This window comes from Uranotaenia lowii, chromosome 2 (genome assembly GCF_029784155.1).
Source record: "Uranotaenia lowii strain MFRU-FL chromosome 2, ASM2978415v1, whole genome shotgun sequence".
NCBI classification, from domain to species: Eukaryota; Metazoa; Arthropoda; class Insecta; order Diptera; family Culicidae; genus Uranotaenia; species Uranotaenia lowii.
The window spans coordinates 304,135,497-304,161,118 of NC_073692.1; the positions used below are offsets into that span (position 1 = coordinate 304,135,497).

General features: G+C 31.2%; 1 protein-coding gene across 1 annotated transcript in view; it reads left to right on the top strand.

Annotated features, from left to right (window-relative positions):
• Positions 1–25,622, top strand: part of LOC129747324 (uncharacterized) — a 118,437-nt gene that overhangs the window by 76,405 nt on the left and 16,410 nt on the right. Inside the window, exon 2 of the mRNA XM_055741478.1 lies at positions 5,588–6,066. Coding sequence (XP_055597453.1) covers positions 5,588–6,066 — 479 coding nt within the window. The remainder of the gene's footprint in view (positions 1–5,587; positions 6,067–25,622) is intronic.

The window sequence follows — 25,622 nt, forward strand, 5'->3', positions numbered from 1 at the left end:
ACTTTCTGAGTTTTCGACTTTCTCACTTTCTGAATTTCTGACTTTTTGACTTTCTGACTTTCTGTCTTTCTGAGTTTTTAACTATCTGACTTTCTGACTTTATGAATTTCTGACACTCTGACTTTCTGCCTTTCTGACTTTCAAACTTTCTGACTTTCCGACTTTCTGCCTTTGTCTTTTTGAATTTCTGACTTTCTGACTTTCTGGCTTTCTGACTTTCTGATTTTCTGACTTTCTTACTTTCTGACTTTCTGACTTTCTGACTTTCTGACTTTCTGACTTTCTGACTTTCTGACTTTCTGACTTTCTGACATTCTGACTTTCTGTCTTTCTGACTTTTCTGACTTTCTGACTTTCTGACATTCTGATTTTCAAACTTTCTGATTTTATGACTTTGTGACTTTCTGACATTCTGACTTTCTGACTGTCTGACTTTATGAGTTTTTGACTTTCTGACTTTCTGACCTTCAGACTTTCTGAATTTATTACTTTCAGACTTCCGGATTTTCTGACTTTCTGACTTTCTGACTTTCTGACTTTCTGACTTTCTGATTTTCTGACTTTTTGACTTTCTGATTTTCTGACTTTCTGACTTTCTGACTTTCTGACTTTCTGACTTTCTGACTTTCTGACTTTCTGAATTTCTGATTTTCTGACTTTCTGGCTGTACGGCTTTTTGACTTTCTGACTTTTTGACTTTTTGACTTTATGAATTTCCGACCTTATGACTTTAAGACTGAATGACTTTTTGACGTTTTGACTTTCTGACTTTCCTACTATCCGACTTCTAGACTCTCTGACTTTCTGACTTTCTAACTTTCTGGCTTTATGACATTTTAACTTTATGAGTTTCTGACTTTATGACTTTTTGACTTTCTGACTTTCTGACTTTCTGACTTTCTGACTTTCTAACTTTCTGACTTTCTGATTTTTTTATTTTCTGAATTTCTGACTTTCTGACTTTCTGATTTTCTGACTTTCTGACTTTCTGAGTTTATGGCTTTCTGACATTCTGACTTTCTGATTTTCTCACTTTCTGACTTTCTGACTTTCTGATATTCTGACTTTATAACTATATGACTTTCTCACTTTTTGACTTTCTGACTTTCTGACTTTCTGGCTTTCTGACTTTCTGACTTTCTGACTTTTTGACTTTCTGACCTTCAGAATTTCTGACTTTCTGACTTTAAAACTTTGAGACTTTCAGACTTTCTGACTTTCTGACTTTCTGACTTTCTGACTTTCTGACTTTCTGAGTTTTCGACTTTCTCACATTCTGACTTTCTGAATTTTTGACTTTCTGACTTTCTGAATTTCTGACTTTCTGAGTTTTTGACTTTCTGACTTTCTGACTTTATGAATTTCTGACACTCTGACCTTCTGACTTTCTGACTTTCAAACTTTCTGACTTTCCGACTTTCTGCCTTTGTCTTTTTGAATTTCTGATTTCTGACATTCTGATTTTCTGATTTTCTGACTTTCTGACTTTTTGACTTTCTGTCTTTCTGACATTCTGACTTTCTGACTTTCTGACTTTCTGACTTTGTGACTTTCTGACTTTCTGACTTTCTGACTGTCTGACTTTCTGAGTTTTTGGCTTTCTGACATTCTGACTTTCTGACATTCTGACTTTCTGACTTTTTGACTTTCTGATTTTCTGATTTTCTGACTTTCTGACTTTCTAAATTTCTGGCTTTCTGACTTTCTGACTTTCTGACTTTCTGACTTTCAGACTTTCTGACTTTCTGGCTGTCTGACTTTCTGAGTTTTTGGCTTTCTGACATTCTGACTTTCTGACTTCCTGATATTTTGACTTTTTGATTTTCTTACTTTCTGACTTTCTGACTTTCTGACTTATGACTTTTTGACTTTCTGACTTTCTGACTTTCTGACTTTGTGTCTTTCTGACTTTCTGACTTTCTGACTTTCTGACTGTATGACTTTCTGACTTTCTGACTTTCTGACTTTCTGACTTTCTGACTCTCTGACTTTCTGACTTTCGTACTTTCTGACATTCTGACTTTCTGACTTTCTGATTTTCTGACTTTCTGACTTTCTGACTTTCTGACTTTCTGACTTTCTGACTTTCTGACTTTCTGACTTTCTGACTTTCTGACTTTCTGACTTTCTGACTTTCTGACTTTCTGACTTTCTGACTTTCTGACTTTCTGACTTTCTGACTTTCTGACTTTCTGACTTTCAAACTTTCTGACTTTCTGACTTTTTGACTTTCTGACTTTCTGACTTTCTGACTTTTTGACTTTCTGACTTTTTGACTTTCTGACTTTCTGACTTTCTGACTTTTTGACTTCTAATTTTCTGACTTACTCTCTTTCTGACCTTCAGACTTTCTGACTTTTTGACTTTCTGACTTTCTGACTTTCTTACTTTCTGACTTTCTGACTTTCTGACTTTCTGACTTTCTGACTTTCTGACTTTCTGACTTTCTGACTTTCTGACTTTCTGACTTTCTGACTTTCAAACTTCCTGACTTACAGACTTTCTGCCTTTCAGCTTTTCTGACTTTCTGAGTTTTTGACTTTCTGACATTCTGACATTCTGACTTTTTGACTTTCTGACATTCAGACTTTCTGACTTTCTGATTTTCTGACTTTCTGACTTTCTGACTTTTTGACTTTCTGACTTTCTGACTTTCTGACTTTCTGACTTTCTGACTTTCTGACTTTCTGACTTTCTGACTTTCTGACTTTCTGACTTTCTGACTTTCTGACTTTCTGACTTTCTGACTTTCTGACTTTCTGACTTTATGACTGTATGACTTTATGACTTTATGACTTGGTGACTTTTTTTCTTTTTGGCTTGCTGATTTTATGACTTAACGACTGTAAAACATGTCATTTGTTTCTACCAACTCAATTTACTTTTTTTACTTTTTGAATTCTTGACATTGTGACTTTTTGACTTTTTGATTATTTCACTTAATGACTTTTGCATACTATATTTAGAGATGTACCGAATATTCGGTTGGCCGAATATTCGGCGCCGAATACCGCCAAAAAAACCGTTAAGCCGAATATTCGGCTCACCGAATAGGCCGAATATTTATTTTTAAAATCTATAAAATAACAAAATTGTCAAATTTTTTAAATGATTTTGGATTATTTATAGAACAGCCAAAAGTAATGTTGAAAAAGCTGCAAAATCATCAGAAACTTGTGGTTTCAGTTAAGCGTCTTAGGTGTATTTATCCGTGTATCTTTATCTTGCCCATAAATCCAATAAAGAATTCAAGATTAGTGAAATCTGGCCAGGATGCTCAGATATTGTTCAAATCTTCCCGGATTTTGCCCGGCTTTATTCAAATAATTTGCTAAATCACATAAAGAATTCAGATTTTTCTTTGAAAATTTTAAGAGTTTATGTACAAAAACGATTTTTAAAGAATTCCAAAATGAACATCAATTTCGACTTTCATCTAATTCGATCTGAAATAAACAATTTAATATTGCTTGGCACCAGTTTCGATGTGTTTTTGGCCAGATTTCAGAGGAACCCATCTCTTTGGTGATAAACGCCCTTGAAGCGACAAGCCATCTGATGTCGTTTCAGTTATTTTTTTTAAATCAGACAGACACCTACTTGAAAAAGATTTTGTAATACATACATTATCTGGTTGAAAATAATCGACTCAAAACCATGAAAAGCATTAAGATGGAAGAAATAGAAGGAAATTAAAATAATCGCTTTAGTATTTTCAATAAAAACCCAGCAGTATATTCGACCGAATATTCGGCCGAATATTCGTTTGGCCGAATAGTTGAAAAGGTCAATATTCGGTATTCGGCCGTTCGCCGAATACCACTATTCGGTACATCTCTACTACATATTGTTGACTAACTTGATTGACAAAAATAAATTGTTGAGTTATATGTTAGGTTTTTTTTTTCTCGTCTTGTAGTATGTTTAAAGACTTGATGAGGGAAATGTATCATCCTTGCCGCAATTGCTTATCAGGATCATTACACAACTAACTATCATCGTTGGTATTCTAGGGGTTTGTGGCATTGTGGCAAGAGTTTTTATGCCAGCATCTCCCACCATTTCAAATATAATCTCGCTTCACCCACAGCTGAGAAATGGCAAAACAACGACCCAGAACCACACCATTATTGGTGTAAAAATAATCCCGCGCTCGTTCGAGATTATATGGCATTGAATGGTTTTCTCCCGTCCGCTAGTAGGATCAATCCAGCTAAATAATGCAATAAAATATTAAACCTCATTAGCGCTTGGCTCTTGGAGAGCTGTTCTTGTACTGCATCCAGCTCGAAGGATGCCGGCATTAGCTATAAGTTTGTTGTGCTGAGATGAGAGATTCCGTAAAGACATGACATAACTTTCTTTTCGCCCGTTGATACTACGCGAAACAGCTTCGGGGATAAATATAATTTCTTTCCCACTTTTCCGTTCGTCGCCGTTGGTGAGGATTTTCTGTGTTTTGTAGGAGGGCTTTCCAAAGTGAGTGTTCGTTCGTTCATCAATGCACTGCTGTCTGGAAGATTCCGAAGAACCGCCAACCCTCTATTTAGAATGGGAAAAGCGCTCTGCTATAGCTCTTTGTATTTAGATCTCGGTGTAAGCTTGATAAACGATTACCATAACCTTTGGAAAGTGCGGAAAGTGCACGTTCGTATGATGGAATTTCTAGAAATGTGGTGTGCCTTCATTACTGTCGACCTAGGAATGCTTCAGATGACATAGACTCTTAATTTGATAACTGCACTCAGTGGGGTGTTGGTATTAAACCATCAGAAACTCAAAACTTTTGTTAAACAAAATTTAAATAAAATAATGAACATTTAAATTTAACATTAAACAAGCCATTTCCTTGAATATTTTTGAATGCGTTTGAAAGCGTTTGCTGCCAAATGTGCAAAACTGAAGGAGCAAACATGAGGTGCACAATCGTGTGGCTTTTATTTTTGGCTTCATTAAAAAACTAGCTCTTGACTGCATATTGTGATACAATAAAAAACAAATAATTAAAAAAATACTAAAATAAAATTTTGCTAATTGAAAAATGCACTGAAAATTACCAGCATCAGGTCAGTATTTTTTTTTTCATGATTGAATTTAAGAAATATGATGGTGGCTCCAGAGAGTAGAGTATTTATATAAGTATTTGTTAACCCCGAATAATACCTTACCTCCTAGATTCCAATTTCGACTAAAAATCTTCAAAACAATGTCGTCAAATGTTTTAACACATTTCGAGGTGAATTTGAAGATAATGTCTTGTACTCTTTAAATTTTATTATATTTTCAATTTTTAAACTAATTTCTTAAATTCATGCAGCTTGTTTCTCGATTAGGTGTTTCCTAGTGAAATTTCGTATTTTTCAATAATGGATTAATATTTAAGGTTAGAAGAAGCAGTATTTAAAGAATGGATAATCCCCATACAGTTAAAAGCCATGCTAGTGTATAAGAGAACAAATTATCTATACAGAGCAGTATGTAAAACTGCCAAACTAACTAGTATGCAGCTACGTGCTTTAGTGAGGTAGTTTCGAAAGTTTCCGAGAGTAACAACCGCTTTCTTGTGTGTTCTTATCTCTGATTTCAGCATACACCTCGGTTCACATCACCAATCTGGAAGTTCCCCGAACGTACGTCCTCGAGAGGGACGAATTTCTGGCAGCATTTTCCCCTTCCAGTAGCAATCTCCACCATCCGCCCTCGGAGCAACATCCGGTTGGCCAAAATGAACCATCAACAACAACAACATCGACGACGACGACACACCCGCTGTCATCCGTCCCTTCGACCGATTCGTCTTCCTTGTCCCCTGACAGTACGGCCAATTATTATTATTACCATCACGATGATGGCGGTGACATCTCCGGTGGCGGAGGCTCCTCTTCGAGTTCGAATGGCACCGGTACCGGGAGTCAAATAACCGGATTGCCACCGGCTGCGATGAAACCGTTGATAATGGACTGCCAGTACGAGATTAAGGCTAATGAGTGTGGCTTCGTTCTGAAGTGGTACTTCAACCGGAAGTTGATCTACCAGTGGATACCGTCGAGGAGTCCCATCGGAATGGTAAGTGTTGCTGTTATCTGATGGAGATGAATGTTTTGTGCGCTTTTGCGTTCGAATTTATTCCGAACATCACCATCGGCAGCTGTTCAGACACGTGAAGAACAGTCAATAATAGGAAATTGGGGGTGTTTCCCTCCAAACAATAGGATTGCTCTTGCTTAGAGATTAGAACATAAAGGGTGTCCCACATCGAATGCTTGAAAACTTGCACAAATAAAGCTGAAAGTGTGTAGTTTACAAGCTATTTTTTCGGTATTTTGAAAATTGAAATAATAGAGACAATCAAAATGCAATGACGCAAATTTATTTTGTGCAAACCTTCAGAAAAATGCTTAATTTTTTAAAAGCGACGTTCGAAAACAACTTGTAGTCGTGCTGCAACTGTGAGTTTTGAGATTAAACGTTACTACACAGTTTTGAGAATGAACAGAAGAAGATTAGGGCTCCGATTTTTTTCAAGCGAGTGAGCACAGTTTTTGGTCGAAATCTTTATACTTCGCTCAGGAAACCTTACGAAGTTTAGATCAAAACTTTTTTACATATTTTTTTTGCATTTTAGAAGATATTTCATTAGATATTTAAGAAAATTTAAAAAAAAAATTTCACAGTATTCAATACGTGTAAAGAGTATTAGACTTTGATTCTAGCAAACTTCTGGATCAAAAACACAATCCGCTAAAACGATTTACAGTTTTGGTTCCATTAGCATTCTGGGAGGCCCCGTCACATCAAAAACGTGTGACGCTCTCTTACTCAAGCTAGTCGCTCAGTTTAGCCATACGTTCCATTGCAAATATTTTAGCTCTCCCTTTTTTCATTCACGTTCCGATAATTTTTTTTTTGGGCCCGGCTAGTAGGGGAACAGGGGGTAAGCCCGCCCCCCTAAGGAAAACGATCATTTTGCAAGCACTGAAAGCAAATTTTGTTTTGTTTCCTCCACAGAATCGTTGCTTAGATTGTCTTCGATAAGCTTTCTACGCTGTCAGAGATTTCAAACCGTTATTTTATAACTATAGTAGGGAAGATATACTCTAGATTTCGACAGGAGCTAGTTTTCGACAAATTTTTAATAAAAGGCTTATCTTTCTATTTGGTGGCTCAAGCTTTTTATGTTCATATTTTTCTATTTTTGCTCTCCCACTTTAGTATACGTTGAATATAAAAATTCTTCAAAATAAGTTGTTGAATAGTAGTAAATCAATAATTTTAAAGTAACGTTCTAAATCACCTGTGAAATTCAATGTCATCGACCAAATAAGAAAGATTTTGAATCACGAAAAAACTCCCCTTTAATTCGATTAAAAGCAACATAAATGGAATCAATGCTGTCGAAAACTAGCTCTGAAAATTCACCTAATAATCTATTTTTCGACACCCATCTTGTTGGGTATGTTTATACTGTTTCCATGGTGTAAAAACGCCATGAAGTAGACAAGCAATTCCAATATGCAAATATTCATATTCCTGAGCTAACAAAGGAGGTGGAAATATGCTTGTCGAAAACTAAAACTTTTTGTGTCGAAAACTAAAATTGAATATCGAAAACTAGATCATCGAGAGGTTTTAGTAAAAGGATCATAAAAACGTTGTTTTGAAACTTTTGATCAGTAAAAAAGGTAGAGAATGAAGAAAAAAGTCAGATTCATATAACCAATCATATAAGAAATGAAAAACTTTAGTCAATTAATTTATTTACATGGTTACCCTTATTGATTTTACCCTATTGATTTTAAAAACAGTGACAAAAAAAGTATTCATAAACCAGTGGGGGTAAGACCTACATCCAAAAACCGCCCAATAAAAGATATTATTATTCTGTACAACGCAGCTAAGTATGCAGCAGAATTTACCGGTTCCGGAGTTTTTACCGAAACAAGTTGCAAAATATGGAATCAAGAAACTAGACATTGTGTACACCCGACACATAAAATCACACTTAGTGATAAGCTCAAGTGATGTTAAATGTTTTAGGAAGCCGTCCACTCGTGGGAAGTTTAGTGGGAGGGAGTTGGTTCAGGTAGAGGGAGAGGAGTGTTACATGTCCAGGGTTCAAACATATTTTTTTAGAATTTTTATGGATGCTTGTCCATTAAACAGGAAGGTTCTTAATTGCCAATATCATGAATACATGGAATTACTATTGTCTTAAGATATAAACACAAGGAATTGCCAGTTTTCTTACTTGATTCATTACCCTTCATGTGCCACCTCTACTCACACTCTTATTAACAAAGACACCGAGCCCATTACTGCAGCCCACAGTGTGTAGGTAGATCAATTCTGTTTTTTTTTTTAATTAGTCGTTTATTTATTTTATAACAGATAGGACCTATTTAAAATATATTTTAGAATTCAAGTTTCAAAACTATGATGAAAAAAGTTTGAAATAGGAGAAAATATGTTTTAGTAACACCTAACTATCCACAAAGTATGCCGGGCTTACAACGAACACAAACACATACAGGATCTCAATCAAACTTGATCTTTCCTCGAAGAGATTCCTTTTTTTTTAACTTTAAGGGCAAGTTCACTGGTGTCGGGAAAAAGTGGTAAAAATGTTGTCCCTTTTTAAACATTTTGAAAATTTTGCCATGCAAAAACATTTTCAAGATCTGTGGCCATCAAGTTTTTCTTCAACACGTGTCGTACTGTTGTTGTGCTGTGATGCAAAAATAGCAATATTTCTATCACATACGGCTGAAATAGAAACAGTGTTGTGAAAAAATACAACGCCCAAGGATCTTGAAAACATTTTTGCATGGCAAAATTTTCAAAATGTCAAAACTTCTACCACTTTTTCCCAACACCAGGGAACTTGTTTTAAGCGTACATCTTTCGAGGATATGATGGCTGGCATCTTACAAATACTAAAACCACCAACCCACAGAAAGTGTACTATGTATGCCGTGACCAGGATTCGATCTCATACCCACTGGCTTAGAAGACTTGAAGGCCTCTACGCCACGGGCTGCGGCGCTACCCCACTGAAAGAGTGACGGTCTTACCGCCACAACATGCATATTTTTAAGAATAAAATTTGTACCACTTTAAAAATTAAACTTACCTCAACTCAAATCTCATCGATACCCAACAAGGAAAGCTACCAACTGCACACCAACAACATCGGATTTGGAGCTTTTTTTCGAGAATTAAACCTAAAATTCCACCCGTAAGAAATTACAGACGATTGCTCATCAGTGGCACTCCGGATTGTTTTGTTTATTATTTTGACGTTTAACGCTGCACGGTGGGTTTCATGTATGTCAATATCTCTAACATTATAAATACTAACATGTACAGTGTTTAAAAACACTAAAAATATAGGTTTCTCTAAATCAATTTTGCTCTTCATGGGGCCAAAAGGCTTTCCCCAGATCTACCAAAATTCGAAAAGGACAATTGTTTTAGATCACAGTGGAAAAAAACTCGTGATTCAAATTTGATTCCTGTCGTTTTTATTCTGCAGTGAATACAGCTACCGAAAGCTAATTTCCTCAATAATTTTGAATAGTTTTGAGTCAAAAGTTTGATATTTTCTATCTCCCGCTTTATCCGTTGTTCAAACATTCGAGAAATTAATGGTATTCTGCCAAACTGCAACCCCGGAGTTGTCTTCCTCCTGAAGAATCGGAACCAGAAAATCTTCAAAAATGGTTTTCAACTTTTCGGAATTAACAGGTAAATAACTCCAAAATTATTGTATTTGTCAGGAATTAAAAAGCAATACATATGTATGTTTGTTTTAGATGTTTCGGATTACGACTTGTTCGCTGAAAATAAAGAAGGTGACGGAAATATCTCTAACATCTATATATATAAAAATGAATGTTTGTCTGTCTGTCTGTTCCCTATAGACTCGGAAACTACTGAACCGATCATCGTCAAAACTGGCATCTGAGGGTTCTTGAGGCCGGGGATGGTTTCTGTAATAGTCAAAACTCCATCCGACTTAAGGAAAGAGAGGCTTCCATACAAAGTTTGTAGTTTTTCGAAACAAATCAAAGTCATGACATCCATTTTCTTGAGATTTTTTTTTTCCTTTGGGCGGTTTGTTTTTCGTCTCTATGGTCGAGGCGTCGCGAGCCAACGTCGCAAAAGGAAAGTAACCCAGGCATAGCATACTGATCAGTAGGAATATTTTGGCGCGTATTTCTCAACCAAGCATATTTTCTTTGAGGGGTTTGTTTTTCGTCTCCATGGGCGAGCAAACGTCGTCGCAAGAGCTTGAGCTTGAGCTTGCTATCAACTACGGTCCACCTGCGGCCCCATGGCCAATGGCATAATGGTTGCACTCCGTGATTGGTTCGAGATAATCAACATTGCACAATGAACCAAGTGAAAGGTGCTGGGAACAAGCAACACAATCTCACTGTACAGTTTTCAGAATCTCCTACTTTCAAATGAACCAATAACGACGCCGGCCAAGTCCATGTAGTCGATAGGAGGAAGGGAAGTGCAGCACATGTGATGATTTGTTTTGCGGAGACCGGCTGTACGCCATCCCTCCACAAATCTCACGCTGGTGTTTTGGGGGTAAGGGTGATGTGGTATGGGAATCACTTTGGTAAGTGATATGGCCACATGAAACCTATGCTCCTATGCTCCTGTAACTAAGTTTCCTATTGAAACTCCTAGTTTCACCTCCTGAGGCCGATTCAGTACTGATTAAATTAAACGTTAAATTCAAAAAGTATCTGCAAACTTTGAAAAAAATTTTTTTCGTGTTTTCTACGCTTAAATCGAGTGCGTTACTACATATGTCCCTATGCTGCATATTGAAACCAAATCCAAAATAAATTCAAGTTATTCAAATATTTTTATGAATTGAAATTCTAAATTAAACTGCATGTTGCTTTTCCATGTATCGAAGTAAATTAAAGACCGATTAAGAAAAATATTGTGTTGCAAAGAATGTTCAAAAGTGTATATTATCGAAACTCATCTTTTTAAAATGAAGTGGAATTTTAATTGTAATATTTTGCCTCAGACGATCGCGATATTATCAGTTAGATATCAGTTTCTTAGCGTAGATTTCGGCTCGTCTTTGCAGAGAGTTCAGCTCAACCTCTCAAACAATATATAAAATAAATTTAAAAAAATTTTAACGATTGTTTGATAATTTCATATTAATTTATTGAACAATGATTGACCAATTTTTCTTGGATCACATAAATATGCTAAATTTATGATACAACTTTCAAAAATTTCAATAATAAACAATACAATTTGGAATTGGTTTGTTCTATGCTTATATCTGTCTAAGTTTGGCCTCATAGTAATGATATATATATAATTTTTTATAAAAATATTTTCGATTAACTGTAAGTTCCAATGACAATACCAAAGGGAATTCATTTAATGTATTTTTAACATTTGCAACCTGCTTATTTCTTTTATTATTATTATTTAATGTTTCAAGAAAGAATTCCATATATTGATATTACACAATTGAAATCCTAAAACAAATAAGATCATAAATCGTGATGTAGATTTATCTCTACCAAAATTTGTGCAACCTGTTCAAATGTGTACACTGCCGTTCCAAGCAAAACTGTCCCATGTGACTTCTGGGTCATTTTCACTTTTTTTGCTGGAAACGGTCTCTTTTAGTGTTAACTTTCGATTAAAAACACAAACAAGTATACTTTGTTCTGAACTTATACGGAATTTTCGTCGTGGTTGTCTCTATGTTGATAGTTCTACGCCAGAATGTCACATTACTGAAAATTCTATGAAAATGCCAATTTTATCAAAAAAATCTCTTAAGATGAGTTTCAACTGTTGAATATAATGTTATTCACCAAAAAGAACACTAAAATAGAGGGTTGAGGAGGAGCGAGGAGCTTTGAGTGATTTATTCAGAGAAATTTTCACCAACACTTTTCGGTAGGAACTACTTACAGGATCGATACTCAACTATACATTTTTTTATAAATATGGAGGAACGCATTTCTCAAAAACATTGTAAAATGATAAACTTAAACTGCTAATTAGGAAAAAACTGTCGGTGAATTTTTAGTTTGAAAGAAAAATTGAAAATATAGCTGAAATTTCAATCGCGTTGTTTTGCTCGTTCGTTTTTTCACATGGGACAATCTTGCTTGGAAGGGCAGAACAGCGACTTGTAATAAATCTGATTATCACCAAAACCTCCAAAAGCGTCAGATTATGTCTCTTTTCACAACTTTACTACTATACATTTTCATTATTTGTATAAAAAAAATAGAAAACTACTTACCAGACGATATCAGCTACTCATACCATAGTGTTACGATACTCTTGCCTTCCGTCCATCAGCTGGCAAGTCCTTCCTTCAACCCAAAGCAGTTCCTGGTGATTTCAACCTTCCAAATTAGGCTCAAGGATAAATGAAATATATTTTAGTACGATATTTGTGGAAGGTTTAAAGCCTAGTCCACACTAGGCAACATGAACTGCGATTTTTGTTATGAGACGAACTTTGTTGTCTGTTGTTGTTGTTGGAAACCTGAGACGGTCTCAGTGTCTCCCGAAGAAAATGGGAGACGCTGAGACCGTCTCGAGACGAACCGTCTCCTAGTGTGGACTAGGCTTAAGTCTTTTTCATACTCGCGAGCAAACGTCGTCGCAAGAGGATAGTAACCAAAGCACTCTGTTCATTGATAGCTGGAAAATTTAACAATAAGGCGCCTGTATCTCAAACACGTGGGGCGATATGCAACCTAGATGTGTTTTTTTCTTGCTTATATGATTTGTACACAGCACGTGGTAATAAATGAAGCCTATATGTGACACCGATTGGTATTTTATCAATCGAATCAAAACCAATTGAAAGATTTGCAAAAATACTTCCATATTTAGTTCGTGTTAATGTAGGTAGCATTCGATTTTTCATTCAGGGAACATTAGAACATGTTCAAACGTTCAACTTTTTCTGTTAAAAAAAATTAAAAATTATGTTTTCTTCTAGAAATTGTTACTTCGGCCCAAATACACAACTGAAACTAATTTAGAAATGAAAATGGGAGCTTTTTATTTTAAATAATTCTGAGAAAACCATCGTACTTTTTGCTTACATACCAATTCAAGTACGTACTTAACATGAAAAGTGTTTTTGTGTTACATGGCTGCTTAAAAGAGACTTTTGATCCGCTTCGTTTTTGAAAAGCGAGACTTTAGAACTGATATTCAACTGGACGCAAAATTTTTAAGAAAATTTTTTAGTTTACCCTTAAAGTTTTAAAAACAATATTCCCTTCTGTCAACTTATACGGTGGGCAAGGGCAAACGTCGAACTTTTAAGAAATTTATCTTCAATTCAATATTTTGGAAAGACCAGAAGGGGTATTCCGAATGTTGAAACTGCAGCGGATATTGAAAATTCTTAAATGTCTTTGTAAATGAAGGTCCCCTTTGAACAGCATTCGTTAAAAGTGGAGTAACAAACATAAATTTATATTGTAGGAATACTGCAGATATATCAGTGAAACTTGATAGAACAAAAAACAGGAATTCGTATTAAATTCATTTTAAAGCCATTACTCTGACGCATCTGTAAATAAGCTTTGCATTGACACTTGCCCCAATATACGGGACAAATGTAAACTTAGAAATTTGTTTTTGCCTACATTTTTGAATATTTGACTTTCAAATAGAAAACCGCTGCTTTTTCTCATCGTAATGGATGAGATCTTGACTGGATCGATTGACTGTAGACCAAACCGAGGATTGCCGTGGAATCCTTCAACCATGGAGCAACTGAACGACCTTGACCTGGCAGACGATATTGTTTTGCTCGCCCAAACACAACAAGACATGCAGAGCAAACTCGACGACCTCACCGAAAGCTCCAAGGCAGCAGGTCTCAAAATCAATGTCGGAAAGACCAAGTCGATGGAAATCAATACAGAAAATCGTTCCAATTTCGTGGTAGCTGGACAAAAGGTTGAGACAGTGGAGTGCTTCCAGTATCTTGGTAGCCAGATTACGCCTGATGGTGGGACCAAGAAGGACATCGAGACCCGGATCAGAAAAGCCCGATTTGCGTTTGCGAGTCTCCGAAACATCTGGCGGTCACGCCAGATCTCTCTACGAACTAAGATCCGAATCTTCAACTCAAACGTCAAATCCGTATTGCTGTACGGGTGTGAAACTTGGTGCACATATGTGGTGACGACGCGAAAACTGCAAGTTTTTGTGAATCGCTGCCTGCGGAACATCATCCGCGCTTGGTGGCCTGGCAACTGGATCTCAAACGTTGAACTTCATCGTCGGTGTCATCAAAAGGCGCTAGAAATCGAGATTCGAGAACGTAAGTGGAGATGGATTGGGCACACGCTGCGAAGAGATGAAAACGAGATTTGCAGAGAGGCGCTTGACTGGAATCCAGATGGGCATCGAAGAAGAGGCAGGCCCAAAAGCTCGTGGCGGCGAAGTCTAGCCACTGAAATCCGCACAGTTGACGAGAACCTTGGCTGGCAGCAAGTGAAGACGCTGGCTCCGGATCGCCAGCAGTGGAGATCTTTTATCTCAGCCCTATGCGCCGGTCAATCGGCGCTGGACCCTTAGGTAGGTAGGTAGGTAAATAGAAAATTAAAAAAAACGCTGAGAACTTATTTAGTGATGCAACTGATATTTTTTTAAATATTTATATGTTTACCGTAGTAAATTTATTTAGAAAAAAAAGAAATTTGCACTGTATTTAATACATAACTAATTTAATATATTTTTCATTACCATGATAAGTGCTGTTTGGGTATCGAGCCGGTTCAATTTGCCTACCTTCTTCAAGCAGTGGGGGACAAAATTGAAAAAGATGGGAGAGCTCCCATGTAAATTTAAAATAAAGAGCTTTTCAAAGAAGGGACCATATTTAAAAAGGTTTTTTTGGGTACAGAGTACAAATTTCAGATCTTGAAAAACGAGTTCAGAGATCAAGTTTCAGCAAATAATATATACCACATTTGAATTGCAATTCAGAACTGCAGCTGCAGCTCTCATTTCAAAGTTGTTGGTTCTGAAGTATGATGAGGTTTGATTTAAAAAAATGCTCTCTAAAATCTAAATTCGAATAAATCTTTACAAATTACATTTATTTTCGGAAGGTGTAGCAAAGCACAACGGGTCAGCTAGTTATAAATAATAACATGTACAGTGTTTAAAAACACTAAAAATCTAGGTTTTCCTTTAAAATTCCGAGGGTGACGGTCTTACCCCCAGTTCCCCTAGGTAAAACTGATAAAAAATAGGTTAATTTTGAGGAAGAAATGACGAGAAAGTAGGTTTCTGTACGAGAGAAGCTGCTTTCAGAAATTGTGCATTTTTTTTTGGGTACAGTTGGGCCTAATGTACGATTGTACGAATAAGGTTTAGAACAGAAATCAAGTAAAAATACCACCACATAACAAATAGTTTTAAGTTTATTGTCGTTAGAAAAACTTGTTTAAAATAACTTCACGAAACTGCATAATTTGGTTCTGTCGTTTTATGAAATAAGGTGAGAACACTTTTATCCAAGGTAATATTTGCACAAAATATATGTTAAAATATTGCTTTACTGATATCACCTCCACACTCCCGATATGACCAAATCATCGGGGGCATATCCATATCAAGTTTTTAAAAGTTTTCAAACAAAAATTTGTTTTTGTTTTAAACTAACTAAAAACAGCATTCGAGGACCATGATACTGGTTTTTGCTTGCAAAAGTGCCGTTCATGACCTGCTTGATCAGAAATTTATGATCAAGCAGAAATCACAAAAACGACAAAAATGACAAAAATTAAAAAAAATGACAAAAATTAAAAAAATGACAAGAATGACAAGAATGACAAAAATGACAAAAATGACAAAAATGACAAAAATGACAAAAATGACAAAAATGACAAAAATGACAAAAATGACAAAAATGACAAAAATGACAAAAATGACAAAAATGACAAAAATGACAAAAATGACAAAAATGACAAAAATGACAAAAATGACAAAAATGACAAAAATGACAAAAATGACAAAAATGACAAAAATGACAAAAATGACAAAAATGACAAAAATGACAAAAATGACAAAAATGACAAAAATGACAAAAATGACAAAAATGACAAAAATGACAAAAATGACAAAAATGACAAAAATGACAAAAATGACAAAAATGACAAAAATGACAAAAATGACAAAAATGACAAAAATGACAAAAATGAAAAAAATGACAAAAATGACAAAATTGCAAAACTGACAAAATAACAAAACTGACAAAACTGACAAAAATGACAAAAATGACAAAAATGACAAAAATGACAAAAATGACAAAAATGACAAAAATGACAAAAATGACAAAAATGACAAAAATGACAAAAATGACAAAAATGACAAAAATGACAAAAATGACAAAAATGACAAAAATGACAAAAATGACAAAAATGACAAAAATGACAAAAATGACAAAAATGACAAAAATGACAAAATGACAAAAATGACAAAAATGACAAAAATGACAAAAATGACAAAAATGACAAAAAATGACAAAAATGACAAAAATGACAAAAATGACAAAAATGACAAAAATGACAAAAATGACAAAAATGACAAAAATGACAAAAATGACAAAAATGACAAAAATGACAAAAATGACAAAAATGACAAAAATGACAAAAATGACAAAAATGACAAAAATGACAAAAATGACAAAAATGACAAAAATGACAAAAATGACAAAAATGACAAAATGACAAAAATGACAAAAATGACAAAAATGACAAAAATGACAAAAATGACAAAAATGACAAAAATGACAAAAATGACAAAAATGACAAAAATGACAAAAATGACAAAAATGACAAAAATGACAAAAATGACAAAAATGACAAAAATGACAAAAATGACAAAAATGACAAAAATGACAAAAATGACAAAAATGACAAAAATGACAAAAATGACAAAAATGACAAAAATGACAAAAATGACAAAAATGACAAAAATGACAAAAATGACAAAAATGACAAAAATGACAAAAATGACAAAAATGACAAAAATGACAAAAATGACAAAAATGACAAAAATGACAAAAATGACAAAAATGACAAAAATGACAAAAATGACAAAAATGACAAAAATGACAAAAATGACAAAAATGACAAAAATGACAAAAATGACAAAAATGACAAAACTGACAAAATAACAAAACTGACAAAACTGACAAAAATGACAAAAATGACAAAAATGACAAAAATGACAAAAATGACAAAAATGACAAAAATGACAAAAATGACAAAAATGACAAAAATGACAAAAATGACAAAAATGACAAAAATGACAAAATGACAAAAATGACAAAAATGACAAAAATGACAAAAATGACAAAAATGACAAAAATGACAAAAATGACAAAAATGACAAAAATGACAAAAATGACAAAAATGACAAAAATGACAAAAATGACAAAAATGACAAAAATGACAAAAATGACAAAAATGACAAAAATGACAAAAATGACAAAAATGACAAAAATGACAAAAATGACAAAAATGACAAAAATAACAAAAATGACAAAAATGACAAAAATGACAAAAATGACAAAAATGACAAAAATGACAAAAATGACAAAAATGACAAAAATGACAAAAATGACAAAAATGACAAAAATGACAAAACTGACAAAATAACAAAACTGACAAAACTGACAAAAATGACAAAAATGACAAAAATGACAAAAATGACAAAAATGACAAAAATGACAAAAATGACAAAAATGACAAAAATGACAAAAATGACAAAAATGACAAAAATGACAAAAATGACAAAAATGACAAAAATGACAAAAATGACAAAAATGACAAAAATGACAAAAATGACAAAAATGACAAAAATGACAAAAATGACAAAAATGACAAAATGACAAAAATGACAAAAATGACAAAAATGACAAAAATGACAAAAATGACAAAAATGACAAAAATGACAAAAATGACAAAAATGACAAAAATGACAAAAATGACAAAAATGACAAAAATGACAAAAATGACAAAAATGACAAAAAATGACAAAAATGACAAAAATGACAAAAATGACAAAAATGACAAAAATGACAAAAATGACAAAAATGACAAAAATGACAAAAATGACAAAAATGACAAAAATGACAAAAATGACAAAAATGACAAAAATGACAAAAATGACAAAAATGACAAAAATGACAAAAATGACAAAAATGACAAAAATGACAAAAATGACAAAAATGACAAAATGACAAAAATGACAAAAATGACAAAAATGGCAAAAATGGCAAAAATGACAAAAATGACAAAAATGGCAAAAATGGCAAAAATGACAAAAATGACAAAAATGACAAAAATGACAAAAATGACAAAAATGACAAAATGACAAAAATGACAAAAATGACAAAAATTTAAAAAAAATGACAAAAATGACAAAAATTTAAAAAAATGACAAAAATTTAAAAAAATGACAAAAATGACAAGAATGACAAAAATGACAAAAAATGACAAAAATGACAAAAATGACAAAAATGACAAAAATGACAAAAATGACAAAAATGACAAAAATGACAAAATGACAAAAATGACAAAAATGACAAAAATGACAAAAATGACAAAATGACAAAAATGACAAAAATGACAAAAATGACAAAAATGACAAAAATGACAAAAATGACAAAATGACAAAATGACAAAAATGACAAAATGACAAAAATGACAAAAATGACAAAAATGACAAAAATGACAAAATGACAAAATGACAAAATGACAAAAATGACAAAAATGACAAAAATGACAAAAATGACAAAAATGACAAAAATGACAAAAATGACAAAAATGACAAAAATGACAAAAATGACAAAAATGACAAAAATGACAAAAATGACAAAAATGACAAAAATGACAAAAATGACAAAAATGACAAAAATGACAAAAATGACAAAATGACAAAAATGACAAAAATGACAAAAATGACAAAAATGACAAAAATGACAAAAATGAAAAAAATGACAAAAATGACAAAATTGCAAATCTGACAAAATAACAAAACTGACAAAACTGACAAAAATGACAAAAATGACAAAAATGACAAAAATGACAAAAATGACAAAAATGACAAAAATGACAAAAATGACAAAAATGACAAAAATGACAAAAATGACAAAAATGACAAAAATGACAAAAATGACAAAAATGACAAAAATGACAAAAATGACAAAAATGACAAAAATGACAAAAATGACAAAAATGACAAAAATGACAAAAATGACAAAAATGACAAAAATGACAAAAATGACAAAATGACAAAAATGACAAAAATGACAAAAATGACAAAAATGACAAAAATGACAAAAATGACAAAAATGACAAAAATGACAAAAATGACAAAAATGACAAAAATGACAAAAATGACAAAAATGACAAAAATGACAAAAATGACAAAAATGACAAAAATGACAAAAATGACAAAAATGACAAAAATGACAAAAATGACAAAAATGACAAAAATGACAAAAATGACAAAAATGACAAAAATGACAAAAATGACAAAAATGACAAAAATGACAAAAATGACAAAAATGACAAAAATGACAAAAATGACAAAAATGACAAAAATGACAAAAATGACAAAAATGACAAAAATGACAAAAATGACAAAAATGACAAAAATGACAAAAATGACAAAAATGACAAAAATGACAAAAATGACAAAAATGACAAAAATGACAAAAATGACAAAAATGACAAAAATGACAAAAATGACAAAAATGACAAAAATGACAAAAATGACAAAAATGACAAAAATGACAAAAATGACAAAAATGACAAAAATGACAAAAATGACAAAAATGACAAAAATGACAAAAATGACAAAAATGACAAAAATGACAAAAATGACAAAAATGACAAAAATGACAAAAATGACAAAAATGACAAAAATGACAAAAATGACAAAAATGACAAAAATGACAAAAATGACAAAAATGACAAAAATGACAAAAATGACAAAAATGACAAAAATGACAAAAATGACAAAAATGACAAAAATGACAAAAATGACAAAAATGACAAAAATGGCAAAAATGGCAAAAATGACAAAAATGACAAAAATGGCAAAAATGGAAAAAATGACAAAAATGACAAAAATGACAAAAATGACAAAAATGACAAAAATGACAAAAATGACAAAAATGACAAAAATTTAAAAAAAATGACAAAAATGACAAAAATTTAAAAAAATGACAAAAATTTAAAAAAATGACAAAAATGACAAGAATGACAAAAATGACAAAAATGACAAAAATGACAAAAATGACAAAAATGACAAAAATGACAAAAATGACAAAATGACAAAAATGACAAAAATGACAAAAATGACAAAAATGACAAAAATGACAAAAATGACAAAAATGACAAAAATGACAAAAATGACAAAAATGACAAAAATGACAAAAATGACAAAAATGACAAAAATGACAAAATGACAAAAATGACAAAAATGACAAAAATGACAAAAATGACAAAAATGACAAAAATGACAAAAATGACAAAAATGACAAAAATGACAAAATGACAAAAATGACAAAAATGACAAAAATGACAAAAATGACAAAAATGACAAAAATGACAAAAATGACAAAAATGACAAAAATGACAAAAATGACAAAAATGACAAAAATGACAAAAATGACAAAAATGACAAAAATGACAAAAATGACAAAAATGACAAAAATTACAAAAATGACAAAAATGACAAAACTGACAAAATAACAAAACTGACAAAACTGACAAAAATGACAAAAATGACAAAAATGACAAAAATGACAAAAATGACAAAAATGACAAAAATGACAAAAATGACAAAAATGACAAAAATGACAAAAATGACAAAAATGACAAAAATGACAAAAATGACAAAAATGACAAAAATGACAAAAATGACAAAAATGACAAAAATGACAAAAATGACAAAAATGACAAAAATGACAAAAATGACAAAAATGACAAAAATGACAAAAATGACAAAAATGACAAAAATGACAAAAATGACAAAAATGACAAAAATGACAAAAATGACAAAAATGACAAAAATGACAAAAATGACAAAAATGACAAAAATGACAAAAATGACAAAAATGACAAAAATGACAAAAATGACAAAAATGACAAAAATGACAAAAATGACAAAAATGACAAAAATGACAAAAATGACAAAAATGACAAAAATGACAAAATGACAAAAATGACAAAAATGACAAAAATGACAAAAATGACAAAAATGACAAAAATGACAAAAATGACAAAAATGACAAAAATGACAAAAATGACAAAAATGACAAAAATGACAAAAATGACAAAAATGACAAAAATGACAAAAATGACAAAAATGACAAAAATGACAAAAATGACAAAAATGACAAAAATGACAAAAATGACAAAAATGACAAAAATGACAAAAATGACAAAAATGACAAAAATGACAAAAATGACAAAAATGACAAAAATGACAAAAATGACAAAAATGACAAAAATGACAAAAATGACAAAAATGACAAAAATGACAAAAATGACAAAAATGACAAAAATGACAAAAATGACAAAAATGACAAAAATGACAAAAATGACAAAAATGACAAAAATGACAAAAATGACAAAAATGACAAAAATGACAAAAATGACAAAAATGACAAAAATGACAAAAATGACAAAAATGACAAAAATGACAAAAATGACAAAAATGACAAAAATGACAAAAATGACAAAAATGACAAAAATGACAAAAATGACAAAAATGACAAAACTGACAAAATAACAAAACTGACAAAACTGACAAAAATGACAAAAATGACAAAAATGACAAAAATGACAAAAATGACAAAAATGACAAAAATGACAAAAATGACAAAAATGACAAAAATGACAAAAATGACAAAAATGACAAAAATGACAAAAATGACAAAAATGACAAAAATGACAAAAATAACAAAAATGACAAAAATGACAAAAATGACAAAAATGACAAAAATGACAAAAATGACAAAAATGACAAAAATGACAAAAATGACAAAAATGACAAAAATGACAAAAATGACAAAAATGACAAAAATGACAAAACTGACAAAATAACAAAACTGACAAAACTGACAAAAATGACAAAAATGACAAAAATGACAAAAATGACAAAAATGACAAAAATGACAAAAATGACAAAAATGACAAAAATGACAAAAATGACAAAAATGACAAAAATGACAAAAATGACAAAAATGACAAAAATGACAAAAATGACAAAAATGACAAAAATGACAAAAATGACAAAAATGGCAAAAATGGCAAAAATGACAAAAATGACAAAAATGGCAAAAATGGCAAAACTGGCAAAAATGACAAAAATGACAAAAATGACAAAAATGACATAAATGACAAAAATGACAAAAATGACAAAAATGACAAAAATGACAAAAATGACAAAAATGACAAAAATGACAAAAATGACAAAAATGACAAAAATGACAAAAATGACAAAAATGACAAAAATGACAAAAATGACAAAAATGACAAAAATGACAAAAATGACAAAAATGACAAAAATGACAAAAATGACAAAAATGACAAAAATGACAAAAATGACAAAAATGACAAAAATGACAAAAATGACAAAAATGACAAAAATGACAAAAATGACAAAAATGACAAAAATGACAAAAATGACAAAAATGACAATAATGACAATAATGACAATAATGACAATAATGACAAAAATGACAAAAATGACAAAAATGACAAAAATGACAAAAATGACAAAAATGACAAAAATGACAAAAATGACAAAAATGACAAAAATGACAAAAATGACAAAAATGACAAAAATGACAAAAATGACAAAAATGACAAAAATGACAAAAATGACAAAAATGACAAAAATGACAAAAATGACAAAAATGACAAAAATGACAAAAATGACAAAAATGACAAAAATGACAAAAATGACAAAAATGACAAAAATGACAAAAATGACAAAAATGACAAAAATGACAAAAATGACAAAAATGACAAAAATGACAAAAATGACAAAAATGACAAAAATGACAAAAATGACAAAAATGACAAAAATGACAAAAATGACAAAAATGACAAAAATGACAAAAATGACAAAAATGACAAAAATGACAAAAATGACAAAAATGACAAAAATGACAAAAATGACAAAAATGACAAAAATGACAAAAATGACAAAAATGACAAAATGACAAAAATGACAAAAATGACAAAAATGACAAAAATGACAAAAATGACAAAAATGACAAAAATGACAAAAATGACAAAAATGACAAAAATGACAAAAATGACAAAAATGACAAAAATGACAAAAATGACAAAAATGACAAAAATGACAAAAATGACAAAAATGACAAAAATGACAAAAATGACAAAAATGACAAAAATGACAAAAATGACAAAAATGACAAAAATGACAAAAATGACAAAAATGACAAAAATGACAAAAATGACAAAAATGACAAAAATGACAAAAATGACAAAAATGACAAAAATGACAAAAATGACAAAAATGACAAAAATGACAAAAATGACAAAAATGACAAAAATGACAAAAATGACAAAAATGACAAAAATGACAAAAATGACAAAAATGACAAAAATGACAAAAATGACAAAAATGACAAAAATGACAAAAATGACAAAAATGACAAAAATGACAAAAATGACAAAAATGACAAAAATGACAAAAATGACAAAAATGACAAAAATGACAAAAATGACAAAAATGACAAAAATGACAAAAATGACAAAAATGACAAAAATGACAAAAATGACAAAAATGACAAAAATGACAAAAATGACAAAAATGACAAAAATGACAAAAATGACAAAAATGACAAAAATGACAAAAATGACAAAAATGACAAAAATGACAAAAATGACAAAAATGACTCCTCCGTTCCACAACAATGACAAAAATGACAAAAATGACAAATATGACAAAAATGACAAAAATGACAAAAATGACAAATATGACAAAAATGACCAAAATGACAAAAATGGCAAAAATGGCAAAAACGGCAAAAATGACAAAAATGAAAAAAATGACAAAAATGGCAAAAATGACAAAAATGACAAAAATGACAAAAGTTTTGAAAATTTTAAAAATCTTTAAACTATAAAAGTGACAAAAATTTAATAATTTAAAAAAATTAAGAAAACTAAGAAATATAAAAAATGACAAAAATGACATAAATATTAAAAATTTCAAACATGTAAATATCTCAAGAATAACCAAAATTACAATAAAATCCGAAATTACAAAAATTTAAAATATAGGTACAAAAATAACAAAAATTATAAAAATTACAAAATTGATACATTGAATTGAACACCGCTTGAAAATATTCCTTTTTCAAAATAAACTTTGGTTGCATAAAGGCTTCCTCACCTACCGAAAAAAAATTATAATTCCGTCTAGTGCTGGAAGATCGAGTTTTAAAAATCAAATTCTGAAAATTCTCTTTATAATCCTTTATTTAACATACTAGAATCATATTCTCAGATTTTCTAAGACTTTGTAAAATATCGCAGCGTTAATGTAATTACAACACTAGGATCGGTATGGAATTAACCTTCTGGTGAATATAAATTTATTGCGGAAATCTTGCATGAATATACTCAAAATCCAGTGCAAAGTTGAATTTAACGGCAAGAAATCTGAAAAAAAAAATCAAATTGACAAAAACTTCGAAAAACAGCAATTTTTGAAAATTCGTCAAAAAATCTGTATTTCGTATTTTGACAAACTAAAGATGCAAAAAAGTGCCAAATGATGTCAATTTTTCAATCCGCCCTTCAAAATTTATCTGTTGTGACTTTAACAATTTTGAAGGTCCATTGGTTAAAAAGTACGGTTTTTACGACATTTTTTAAAAAAAATTTTGTGGTCATGATCCTGAAAAAATTAAAAAAATATACATTTGTGCAACGTGCAGCTTCTTACTTCAGCATTCTTGGATACTAAGTGAATTTTCTTAGTATTATGTAACTGATCTACAGTCTTTTTTCCAAAGCATGTTTTTGGGTTTTTTTAGACTTTGAATAACGGAAAACTGAAGTGTTGTAAGTGATTAATGTCTAAAAGTATATTTGAGTTACATTTTCCAAAATTTGTTGACAAACAGGAGAGATTTAAAGGTTTCAGCCAGGAGTATCCAATTGATACTCCAGAGCTGTAACGGGTAAAAATTTCTAGGACGGCTGAGGGTTAAATTGTTTTGCAGAATAATTATGCCAACATTAAATTTAACCAGATGAAGCATTCATTTGCTTTCATTTGCCTCCATAGACATATGTTAGCCTCAACCTGCTGCAATTATTTTTTGCAAGCAGAAGTCTCAATCCGCTTTCAGTATTTTCAAAAATTAGATTTTCTCATTGATTAAAAAGTACGGTTTTACGACACTTTTTTACTATTTTTGTGATGGTGATCTTGAAAAAATTATAAAAAATATATACTTATGTGCAACGTGCAGCTTCTTACTTCAGCTTTCTTGGACACTAAGTAAATTTTTTTTT